This window comes from Vicugna pacos, chromosome 25, assembly GCF_048564905.1.
Source record: "Vicugna pacos chromosome 25, VicPac4, whole genome shotgun sequence".
Classification (NCBI taxonomy): Eukaryota; Metazoa; Chordata; class Mammalia; order Artiodactyla; family Camelidae; genus Vicugna; species Vicugna pacos.
The window spans coordinates 3,425,001-3,437,431 of record NC_133011.1 but is presented as its reverse complement, the minus strand read 5'-3'; the positions used below and the strand labels follow the sequence as shown (position 1 = coordinate 3,437,431).

The 12,431-nt window shown below is 46.4% G+C and overlaps 1 protein-coding gene across 6 annotated transcripts in view; it reads left to right on the top strand.

Annotated features, from left to right (window-relative positions):
- The window catches only part of RUNX1T1 (RUNX1 partner transcriptional co-repressor 1), a 139,151-nt gene that overhangs the window by 122,692 nt on the left and 4,028 nt on the right, over nucleotides 1–12,431 (top strand). For all 6 annotated transcript variants that reach the window (XM_072949447.1, XM_072949448.1, XM_072949451.1 and 3 more), the window contains 2 exons: nucleotides 634–824; nucleotides 12,425–12,431. The exon at nucleotides 12,425–12,431 is cut by the window's right edge and continues 4,028 nt beyond it. In XM_072949447.1, the coding sequence (XP_072805548.1) occupies nucleotides 634–824; nucleotides 12,425–12,431 (198 nt within the window). The remainder of the gene's footprint in view (nucleotides 1–633; nucleotides 825–12,424) is intronic.

Below are 12,431 nucleotides of genomic sequence, written 5' to 3'. Positions count from 1 at the left end.
ACATTCCTCAGGAAATGATGAGAGAAGCTGGATATTGTGTTTCATCCTCGATCTCTTTAAAGGGTCTGCATTAACTTAATTGCTTTATGAGATAACTTTTCATTACTGTGTTGTATCTTTTGCCAGACAAACAACCGTGTGCTCTTATATATGAGTGTGTGTAAAATCTATTCCCTGCCTCTTTTTTTCTGGGTACTTTACCCATGTACAGCCTGTGTTCATTTTAACCTATAGCACCCGTGGCAAAACACCTTCTTTACGTGTCTGAATTATCCAGACAGGTTTCTTGCGGTTGTTTTTGTCCTTTTGCTATGGAGTCTGGTCTCAGAATCCTTTCGGGGGTACGAGTTTGGTAGAAAAGTTGTAGTGATGATGGCAGTAGTTAAAAAAAAAAAAAAATTCCTTCCCAGCAGTGTAACTTAAGAGGGCTGGGGTGGGGAGGAAGCTTACCCTCTGTTTTCCTAAATGAAGTTCCAAACTCTGGAGTTTTAAACAGAAGCACTGGCCCGTATTTGGGACGCGAGTGGCGCGCGTGAGTAGAGCGTGTGCCCCAGCCATCAGCGTGCCCCGGGCCCCGCGCTAACCCAGCACTGTTCTCTTGTCCGGTCCGGCCCGCCGCGGGGTGGCGCGCAGAGGAGGCGGTGAACGAGGTGAAGCGCCAGGCGATGACCGAGCTGCAGAAGGCGGTGTCCGAGGCCGAGCGGAAGGCGCACGACATGATCACCTCGGAGCGCGCCAAGATGGAGCGCACGGTGGCCGAGGCCAAGCGGCAGGCGGCCGAGGACGCGCTGGCTGTCATCAACCAGCAGGAAGACTCGAGCGAGGTGAGGCTGGCGGGCGCCCCCGCGCCCGGAGGAGGTCGCTGCCACCAAGTAGGGCGCTGGCTTTTGATTTCAGGAGGTCACCAGTAAACAGCGGATGTTGGACTCCAGACAGACAAATTTTGGAGGTGGGGCCAGGGAGGAGACTTGGAATAATTGAAGCGGGGGAGGGGGGTTGGCACTTGGGAAATTGACCAAAAGCTGATCAAGTTTTGTCTTTATTAAAAAGACCTAAATGAACATCTTGACCGAAAAAAAAAAAAAGGTTTTTTAATATATTTGGTGAGTATCAGAGTAACGGGAAGTTCTTATAGCTTACTAGCATACTGCTAGCGTCTCTTTAGAGACCCGGAACGCCAGTGTGTGTCTGCGTTAAATCATCTGTGTGTGGTTTCCTCCTAATAGCTGGGATTTAATAGAGATACCGCGGATAAGCTGTGCGCTCTAAAGACGCGCATGCCTGGATCAAAGTCACTTCCTTAACCGCTGGTTCCAAAGTACAGCACTAAACCAGTGGGCGCATCAATTAAACGTTTCTAAGAGATCTTCTGCAGGGTCTGTTTTTGCACATTACTCCTAATGGTTACGATGGTCATTTTGTAGCATAAGATCACTGCCAGAGGTAATATTTAGTATTATTGCAGGATATTAAAGTACACACACATGTGGCCTGAATGTCTTCAGGGTATGGGAAGCAACTCAAACAAAGGGCCTAACAGACTGCTTTTTAAGTGGAGACTGAAGCCAGAGAGCAACATGGTAATGCTCTGCATTAATTAGCACAGCACCACAACCCTCCACCCCTAAAGTCACTAAAGCCTGAAGTAAGGAGGGCAGTTAGCTCATGCTGCCACGCTGGACCAGCAGGAGCATCGACTGATAAATCAACGGTCCACTCCGACGCATATCTATAATTTGTGAGGGAGAGTAAGAATTTAATTTGTACCAGACTTCCCTGTAGATGAAAGGCCCCTATGGGAATTACTCGATACTCAGAGTTTCTGTTTAATGTGTAGCAGATGAATAACAAGGGGACAAAAGGAATTGATTTGCAACATTTGAAAGTTTCTCAGGAAAAGAGAGACAAAGGGAAGTTTATCTGCTCTTTAACGGCTGACTTTTCCATCGTTGAATTAAACCACACATAAATTCAATTTTACTGGCATCTCATGGCTAAGATATTTAAGGGCCTTGCTTTGTGTCTTTTGGGGGAAAAAAATATATATATTAGCATCTTTTGGAAAGAATATGTCCTGCTCTATTCAAGTTAGTAATACTGTGAGGCACAGTTGCCGTCATTAAAACATTATCTTTCTTAGGAACACTTTAGGGCTGTTACATATGTTAAGAGTATTTCATAGGTCACGAAAATCTAAAGATAAATATCTAGGAGAAATTGAGAATTAAGTCCTTATATAATAATGTTGTAGGCCTTTAGTATCAATAATCTCTGTACCTTTACTTCTAATACCTGTCCAGAAAAATATATGAGCTTGACACCAGTATTTAGCAATTACAAAAATATGCTGTATCAGACAGTAGCTCTAAACAGGAGGTGTGATGAAGTAACTTGGGTGTGTACATGTGATCCTCTAAAGTGACTGCTTCACTTCTCTGTCTTTCTTTTTGGATCTCTTGGGAAACCAATCTTTAACACAGCACCACCCTTGTCTTCAGGGGCACTTCTCTGGATCTTACAGCAGGCTATGCCAGGAGAAAAGGTTTGGGAGTCAGAGGGCTAAATTTAATTCCTGGCTCCACCTCTCATCATTCTGTGATTTTTGAGAAAACCACCAAAGCTCCAAAAGCTTTGGTCTTCTCATCTGGTACAGTGGCTAGAACCTTGAGACATAATAGTTTTGTTACGTCTCAGGTGAAGCGGCTCCCCTGGCTAGGGTTACGCAGCCCGGCAGTGGCAGACTCCAAGCCGGGACTTCCAGCATTCTGCCAGTCCATGCATCATTCCAGAACAAATGGCATATAAGGCTCATTAGGATGAGTTTGGGCTGCAGATAAAGACAGGCAACTTAGGTTTGGATTCCCACTTCTTTTTTTTAAACCACAAACAGGACCATTTGTTAGACTTGTGAGGCGTTGATCTCTCGAAAAATAAGCCTCATTTCGCCAAAAGTAACGGAGACTTCTTTCCTGAAATGGATGAGAGTTTTTGTTTGAATGAAGCTGAGACTCCTCCAGACTTGCACATGAGTCTGTACACACACGCACACACACATGCACGCACACAATAAAAGTGGTTTAACCAAGGACTCGAGGGATGACATTGTCTGAGAATAACCTAAGTGGTAGGTGTAGTTCACTGTACCTTTTGCTCAATCATTAGCCTGAATTTATATGTAAATACTTTCCCCTCCTCAGAAATTCTTCACTTTTCATTTAACACTGAGTACACAACTTGGAATCCAACGTGCTGTTTTTCTGCACCCTGTTCTTGCCACACACTCAGGAAGGTACACCTTTTATTTTTTAATTTTTAAAATTTTAAAATTTTTATTTCTAGTGGAGGCATTGGGGATTGAACCCAGGACCATGTGCATGCTAAGCACGAGCTCTACCACTGAGCTGTACCCCGCCCCACCAGGAATGAGCATCTTTTAGTAGAAACGACCTGATAAAAAGCCACCCCAGCAGTGATGCTTAGAAGTCTCCTCAAGTCTGGAAAGCTCCCTGAGCCCCTCCGGGACAGCGCGAGCAGCTGTGACTTCCCTGGGCCGGGCTGGAGATGGCTGCTCCCGCCCTCACGTGGCCCCGGGGCGGGGAATCTGTTAGGCCAGGGCTGTGTGGCCCAGCTGAGCTGCAGAGAAGGCAGCACAGGTACACCTTGGAATTCTCTCCTGTATTTTTATACTCAGAGGGTTTTCTTGAGTTTTAACCATTTGGCCTTAAATAAGACCCACATGCTTCAGAAATGGTCTTTGTTTTCTTAGAATAAAAGGTCTGGACGTTATAGTAATTGGTTGAAAAAAATAGATAACATCCCCATTAAATGTAGGTGCCATCGATTTTAGAACTGTCCCCAGAAGTTAATGGACATTCTTTTAAAAATCATGTTTGTGACCTGCCCAGAGCAGTTTGTTATCTGATACATATCACTTTAAATTATATCCATTTATTCATTTTTTCTGTCAATAACAAACAATGGAGCTTTATTCTATGCCGGGGACAGTACTGGGTGCTGAAGGTGCGGTGGTCCCTGCCTTCCTGTTCACTGTAATTCATTAGAAGACTCAAGCTCTAAAATTATGAGTCTTTATAGATTTAATGCAAAGGCTTCTGGGAAAAAGTTTTGTTTCATCTGACACTGAAGGTAATGAGGAACTCATCCGCAGCCCCCCACCCCCACCCCACTGCCTCATCACAGCTTTCTCGGGCCATGGGCAAGTCAGTGCCTTCACTCAGGGAAGGTGGGAAGGGAAGCTTTGCCAGGCTTTGAAACCAGGCTGTGTGGCTGATGAGTTTTGAAAGGATCATCCAGGCTGCAGTAGATTAGAGGAAACAAAAAGGGGGAGCCAGTCTGTTTCAGGAGACAGAGGAGGAGGAGGGAGAGGGTTGGATGCAGGTGGTTGGCAGTGGTGCTGGGAGTAGAGAAAACTGAATGAGCTGTGCCCAGGAGATCGAATGGGCAGGGTCTGATGACTGGTCAGCCGACAAGGAAGGAAGAGGGGGTCCGGGGTTTTTGGTGGACATGCAGGGTTTGGGGTATCCATATCAGGTGATCTTAACTTGAGCGCCCTTTAAAAATGACTGGCTTTGATCTGCCCAGGGGTTTTGTGTGGGTCACGAAAAAGGTAACTTTTCTTCATTTTTTTGTGTATAAAAAAAAAATGCAAGTTAAAACTTTTTTTAAAAAAACCTCAATTATTTAATTCAACTAGGCAGACAGATTTTCCTGTGTGGATTGAAAGGGACAAATAGACATAAAGGCTGAAATAGTTTACACTATAGTGTGAAAACCAGGATAGTGTGTGGTAATACATAGCAACTGGGTGCAGGGTGACCGTACGTCCCAGTCTGAGACAGTCCCAGGTTAACCCCTGTAGGCCCATGTAATTATTAAGTGTGCCCCTCTTCCCTCTTAAGTGTCCTGGCTTGGATGATACATTAAACGTTCAGGCCACGTAAAGGCCATGTTCAGGTGAGTAGATGATTATCTTTTGCTAGCAAAGCCTGGAGACCTATGGGTGGGGCAGAAAAAAATCCCAGAGAATGACCTAGAAGACCTGATTTCTGGCTTCTGCTCAGCTATCATATCAAGAGTCCTTGGACAATTATTTGCTTACCTCACAGGGTTGTTTAGGAAAAAGTAAATTATATTAATGTTTTAAAGTGTTTTGACGGGAGAGGGTAATAACTCAGTGGTGGAGGGTCTGCTTACCAGGCACCAGGCCCTGGGTTCAATCCCCATTTAAAAAGAGAAAAAGCTTTTTGAGAATTCTAGTGCAAGGCAAAATGATCTCATCCGTCCCATAGTGCTTCCTCACAAGAGGCTCTAAACTTTCCTGACCAAAACCCATAATTTTTCCCTTTCCTCTCCCTTTATTTCAGCTGCCTTCTGTCGTAGACGTGTACCCATCTCTCCCTTTACCTGGGTCATGTGTGATCTTTATAATCTGAATCAGTAAAAATACATCTGAACATATGTAAGTGCACAAACTATTACTCTCTCCCCGACATGGAGACTTCAGCCTGAGTTTCAGAGTCAGAAGACTGGAGTTCCCGGCCAAGCCCGGCGCTTCGTGCGTTCCTCCGGAGCGGTTGTGTTGAGGACAGATGCCCGGGAATTCTCTCCTTTCTGAAGCTGGTCGCCTCCTTCCTGCTTTCACACATGTGAAGTGGGCTTCATGATGCCATTCTGCTTGGGAAAACCAGTGGCCCTGACAGGGAGGCAGTGAGGAGGGGAGACGTTTCAGAAGGAGGAGGGAAGAGTTTAAAGTATTACTGAATTGGGGAAACAGCAGGAAGAAAGCGTGGAGTCAGGAATGAATGTCATGTGGGTGTTATTTGCAGGGAGGTGCAAATAATTCCTTAGCCAGCCTAGGACGCCTCACAGGGTCAAAGTGGGGTGCTCGCACCGGGCAGGCCAGTCCTGCACACCAGGACCCCGTGATCGGCAGAGTAACGGCGGGTGACACGCGGTCTGCTCCCTGAGATGGAGTAAGCCCTGTGGTGGAAGTCTGAGTCTGTACCAGGCGTGGGAGAAGGTGCCTTTTCTACGTTCCGTACTTCAGTGCTGTGTACCTGAGTTCAGGCAGGGCAGACAGGGCTGTGGCTTCATTTTCAGCTGCGAAAAGCTTGGGTCCTGGGAAGCCAAGCCATTGCTTAGGGTCTCACGGCAGCAAGTGCAGGCTGGCCCTCAGCCCGGGTGCTGGCCTCTCGGGCCACTTTCTCAACAGCCACGTGGTGGCAGATACGTGACTCCGTCAGGTTATTCCCACTCAGTTCTCTAGTTTCACTTTGGTGGGTAAACCACCAGTTATTGTCATTCTAACTGTTAGAGTGACACTGGACTGCTCAGGCAAGCCACCCGAGCAGGTAGTATTTTCTGTGCTTTCTCTTTTACGGTGTGTTTATTATCTGTTTCACCAAGCATGTAATGCCGGTGTTTATCATAAATCAGAAGAAAGGAAAGTCACTGAATCTGGCCATCTTCATTTCTGGCTGTATTCATTTCCGGTTCCTGTCTGTAAACACAGACAGTCTTTCTTCCACCCCCAGTGAACAGAAGAATGTACCACAGCTCTTTCTCTGAGATCCACAGCTTGTCTTAGCTTAGAGGATCAAAGCAAGTGACTGGAACTGAGCCCAGAACAGAGTGAATAGCTGTCCTGTTCTCAGCTCACATTGGGCAGTTGGGTGGCACTTGAGCACAAACGCTGAATCTTTGAACTTTGCTCTCTGGTGTCTGCTAAGCCCTGGTCCTGTGGACATCCTCTCTGAGAAGCTCCTCTTCATCGCGCCTTCTGGAATCAGTGGACCCCTCCCCAGTGCGTCCTGTGCAGCACGGCCCCAGCTGTGGGGGCGGCCAAGGGGGGTCTGCGGGATGTAGTTTGCACACGGTCTCCCAGCACGGCTTCAGTGAAAGCCTCACAATCTGATCAGAGCCGTCAGTTCCCAGAAGGATTTGGAGCTCTGTGAGCATGGGCTGTGATTCTGTGCTACCTAAGATTTCTGTTTCTTTGTCTCACTTATTAAAAAGCCAGCTGTCTGTATCTATGGATGTTCACGGTGTAGTGGCTGGTGCACTGAGCCTGGAACCATCTGGGGTGGTTCTCCTCGTGGAGTTTGGTTTTCTCATCTACAAAACTGTGATAATGTTTCTGTGACTCACTCTGCAAGGTAGTTGAGAGGTATAAATAAGATGAGTAGCAGTATTTTATAAACAAATCACCTTACACGTGAGCAGAGTGTCTGTGTAAGGGAGAGAGAGATGGAAAGCCAACTAAGAAGCTAGTCCCACAGGAAAGGCAGGGAAGGAATTTGGATAGCAGTCGTGAGATTGGAGAGGAAGGGAGACCATGGAAGCAAGGTCTGTGGGGTTTGTCACTGCGGGGGCTACAGAAAGGGGAGATTCCCAGAGACATGACAGAGCCTTGGGGCTGAGTGTCGCCGTGGCTGAAATAGACCACACCAGAGAGTCAGGTGTGGGGTGACTGACTTGGGGCAGAGGAGCATCCTGGTGGAGCTACCAAACAGGCAGGTTGAAAGTAAGAGACTGTGGCTCAGGAAGGAAATGAGGGCTGGAGAAGCATTTCAGAGTTGTCTTCTTACCGCTGATGGTTGAAACCACGACTGACAAGGCGGAGGGTAGGAAGGAAAGGATATTTCTTGATGCCAGCTTCCCTTCTTGCCAAATGCTTAGAAGGAAATGAAAAAACAAGAGGAAAAGTTATAGTTCAAGAAACAGAAAGTTAGTATCTGGAGACCAAAGTTCGAGGGGATTTCAACAAGGGGATTTTTTTTTTAAAGGAGGAATGAAGAAATGGTCAGTAGTGGTGAATCTTCAAAAGGCCTGAGGACAGTGAGGAAAGAGAAAAAGTAATCAGCCGCTAGGGCAGTGTGAGAGGAAGTAAGCTGATGTCCTCTGTCTCCGTACCTGGGGGCTGCAGAGCGCAGGGCCGTGAGCTTCCTCGCTATGCAGACTGCCCCGTGCACAGCCTGGATAGAGTCTCATTTCTGTTCAGCCAGTGCCAAAAGGAGGAGGTGGTGCTGGATCCTGCTGTTTATTCCGGGCCCACTGAACGTCAGGGCACTGGCATTGGCACTGGTGCTCTGACCAACCCTAGAGTTACGACTCCTGCTGTGTAGGGCTGAAGTGCCCTGCTCCCCATATTCCTGCCACAGCAGCCTGTGCAAAGAGATCTGGCCACAGTGTGGCATTTTGGAAGGAGTACTGGGTTTGCCGCTCGAAGGCCTGGGTGAATCAAACCTCGCCTGGGTCGCTTCATATTTTGCGTGATTTTAGGCAAGTCATTTACTATGAAGGTTATTTACCTTTTGGGAATTTTAATTATAATCATTCTGCTTTATTCACTGAGTATCCTTTGTGTGCAGGATTTTGCCCCCCCTCCCCCCGGAGAAGTATAGGTAGGTAAGACCTGGAGAAACTTTCTAGGAGAAACTGTTTGGTTTTCTTGTAAGAGGAATCTCCAACAGTAAGAACCAGAAAGTATTATTTTGCTGGTTAGACAGAAAGACCATCTTCTCTGTACCTGAAATAACAGATGAGGGAAGTGATTTTGTTATTAGGGACAAAAGAATTGCTGATACGAAACAAAGCATTGGTGGTCTCTGACATGCGCTTTGGCGCCAAAAGCTTCACTTCGTCATGTCCTTTTCCACAGGTCGTGTTAGTACATTTACTAAAAGGGAGGGTTCGGGTTCTGCCTCATATTCCTAATCTGACTCACAGCCTGACCTTGGTCAATGGCTGAGTCCCATTTTTCAGATAGGGAGGAAAGTATTCGTTATGCCAAAAAGGGAAAAATATTATCACAAATAAGGGAAGACTATAAAGCACTGTGAGCTTTGGGAATGAAATTTGCTATGAAATACGGGATTCTTGGGGCATTGATGACACTGTTGGGGTAATTCAGTCCCCAGCGTCATTCCTTAGAGGACTGAAATGGAAGCTCAGTTAGATGCAAAATGAATGAATGAATGAATGAATGAAACATACAACTGTTAAGAAATGCTAGCCTGAATATAAAAAGCACCCGTTGGAAAATGTAAAATTAGACTTCAACCACTGACCCAGCGTTATTCCTGCCTTTATGGAGATCCTCCTGGGCGTTACCACACAATTTGTAGTTTCCACCTTTGTGAATGGCGGAAAGCTTAGGAACTTAAAAGGATTCACATTCGAGTATTCATAAGATTCTGCACATTCCCCGGTCCCCAGCAGTGTGCTGGCTGAGAGGCTGAATGCGGGTGTGGGTTCGTTAACAGGAAGTCCGGTAGAGCCACTCGAGAAATGGACCAAAGTTGCTTCGTCTGTTTTCTAATGAGCTTTTAAAAAGGAATGTGCACTTGGAGTTTTTTTTGTTGGTTGAGCCCTTGTACTTAAGTTCCCTACACATTCATGGTGATGCAGCGTCCATCCGGAGCAACAGAACCACGGAGGGCTTCCCCCGCCAGCTCAGTTGAAATTGCTCTTGGTTGCACCTTCCCAAAGCCAGAGGTTGTTTTTCTCTCAGTCGTGGGTGGTAAATGAATGGGGTTGAACAACTTCAGAATGGGGCTGGAGGCAAAACTAGCCAGAGCGCTTGAATCCTGGGTCAGGACTCAGAGAGGCGAGGCAAGAAGGCTCAATTCCCAGCAGCTTCGTGATCCAAAACATCTGTTTCTGTATTTGGCATAATTCCACTTTTTTTTATTTGTAAAATTGTTCCCATCTTTGAAAACACTTTAGCAAATAAAGAAGTCCCCATTCTGTCTCCTCTTTCCACTCCCCGACACATGCATTTGTAATTACCTGGTTTAGTCTGTGTGTTTAATCAGCTTAAATTGAGACGGTTTGCCTACATCTGATTTCAATCTGAAGGAGCCATTGAGGGCTGGGCAGTTCCCGCCTCGCGTCTGCCAAGACTTGCTTCTGCCAGGAAACAGATCGGACTCACACCAGGGTATTTCCTAAAGAAGCCACTTGACTCAGATTAGATGTTTAATTTCCTAAAAATATTATTTTGGATCTGGGTTTCTGTTCTCTAATTGGGCTTTTCTGATGTAATTTAGGAAATTTCACTTATTTCTGAGTTTCTTCCAGGAACCAGCTGGCATTATTCTAAATGCCTGAAAGCTCAAGGAAGCGAGCTTCCCTGAGTGCCCAGGGTGGGACCTCGCTGCTCCGCACGGCGGGCCAGGCCTGTGTGTGTTTCGGTCTTCGTGGAACCAGTGTCCACGCAGTAAGACTGAATCTGCTTTGAAAAAGAGGGGCTTTCTAGTTATGGTAATGAGGCCTCTGATGAGAAGCGCACATTTGGGGAGATATTTCCTGATTAAATGAAATTGAAGTAGGAAAAATTGCTTTTTCTGGTACTATAAATTTAACTTTCATGTTGATTTATGACATTAATATATAAATCAAGCTTCTCGATTAACTTAGCAATGCTCACTTAAAACACCTCGCACTGACCAAAGTTTGAAATCTTAAGTTTTTTGGGTTTTCTTCCCCGTTCATTGGGCAGTAATTTCTGAATGATACTGAAATACGAACGTACCACTGAGCTCTTCTGAAAGATTTTAAACTGTAGTTCTTGAGTTCATCGGCCTCCAACACCTGAAAGACTCCAGGAGCCCTTTTACTCGTTAGCAAAGTTAGGATGGCTGCTAAGAATTCCTCTGTATGTTTTGCACAGCGACAAGACAACGCAGACCAGGGTGGCGGGCTGACATCCCACGGGGGTATTTTCAGTGGGCTTATGAGCCCACCTTAAGCCACACAACCAGCGTGCTGAAACGCAGTAACTGCAGGGAGGACAGTGCAGGGATCTTTTAACATCCATATGCATCAGGGCTTTAAAAAACGTCCTTGAACTGTGACACGGCCACATACTGTCAGCTGATTGGGGTTACCAGCTTACAGTCGGAAGTTTGTTCTGCAAGAAAATAATCAAAACCAAGGAAGATCAAGAATAAAAAGGTTAATGGTGCAAGGCTACGATCGCTCGATACAGTGTTCCACAATGGGGACAGTCTCGCTGGAGGAGCCACACACGCTCCATACTGGCTTCCGGAGGTCCCCCCTCCTCCTGGAAGGGCCCTGAAGGCACTGACATCCCTGAGCTCCTCCCTGCCCCGCCTCCTTCCCCAGGATCTGCCCCCTCCCTGTGCTGGTCCCTGGTGTGTCTGTGCCGGATTCATGACGTGTTTGTCTCAAAGTCCCGATCGCGGAGACAGCCTCGTTTCTGCTTTTCTCACTTTTTGGAAAGCAGCCAGTGGAGACTGGTAGCGGGCTTACCATGGTCCTAAAACTCGCTAGAATTTTTAATGTCTTTCTACTTGTCTTGAGTTGCTGAGTGCAAATGAGCTTCAGAGGTCCTCCATCAGCTGGAAAGCACTGTCCGTGAATAGAATTATTATGCACCCAGTTTTAGTATGTCTGGTTTTTCAAAGCCATGTCGGGTGATCGGATTCATTCCTTTCACAAATATTTATTGAGCACCTGCTGTATATCGGGCACTGTGTGGGCCCTTCGAATACATCAGAGAGGAAAAACAAACCGAAGGTCCAGTCTCCAGGGGGCTGAAGGGCGTTGTTTGGAGACTGCCTTCCCATCCGGTTGTCAGGCGCACCGGAGAGCTGAGTGCAGTGCGAGGGACTAAGCCGAGGCTCGCTCTCTCCGGTTTGTGGTGGCGCGGGGACTGGAGTCTGCTGTCTGTTCCATGAGAGTTGCCTTCAGTCTCCTACAGCGTTCTCCTAGTTCCTTTGTGATTCCTGGTAACATCTAGAAGGGAGAAGTTTCTGCCAGGAGTGATGCCTTTGTGTCTTTCCATGGTGGTATTGGTATTAGAAAGGGAAAAAGTTAGATGGAGCAATTGTAAGTATGGGTGAGCAGAGAATTTGGATATGCAGATAGCCAAACCTAAAGGGAAGAGAATTTATAGAGAAAACAAATGATTTTCAACCATTTGTCATAAAACAGTTGTTGGTGGAAAAGTCTGGGCAGTCATCACACCAAAACCTGCGTCTTCAGTGTGTTTAGTGTGTACACACACACACACACACACACGCACACACAGTACACACATGTACACACATGTACACACACATACACACACACACACACTTGGGTTTGTCATTCTTAGAGGTCTTAAAAATAAGGGGGTCAGGGCTTCCTACCATAAAATTTATAGTAAAAACAGAAACGAGTTTCAGCCGTTTGTCATAATAGTTGCTGGCAGAAAGTTCTGGGCAGTCATCACACCAAAACCTGCGTCTTCAGTGTTTAGTGCACACACACACCTGGGCTTTTCACTCTTAGAATGAAAAATAAGGGGGCAGTTCTGCTAGCGTATCTCCCGAGACTTGACTTTAGCCTGCACCGTGTAATAATCCAAGATTCCACTTTCTTCTGCCCTCTCCTGTAGAGTTGCT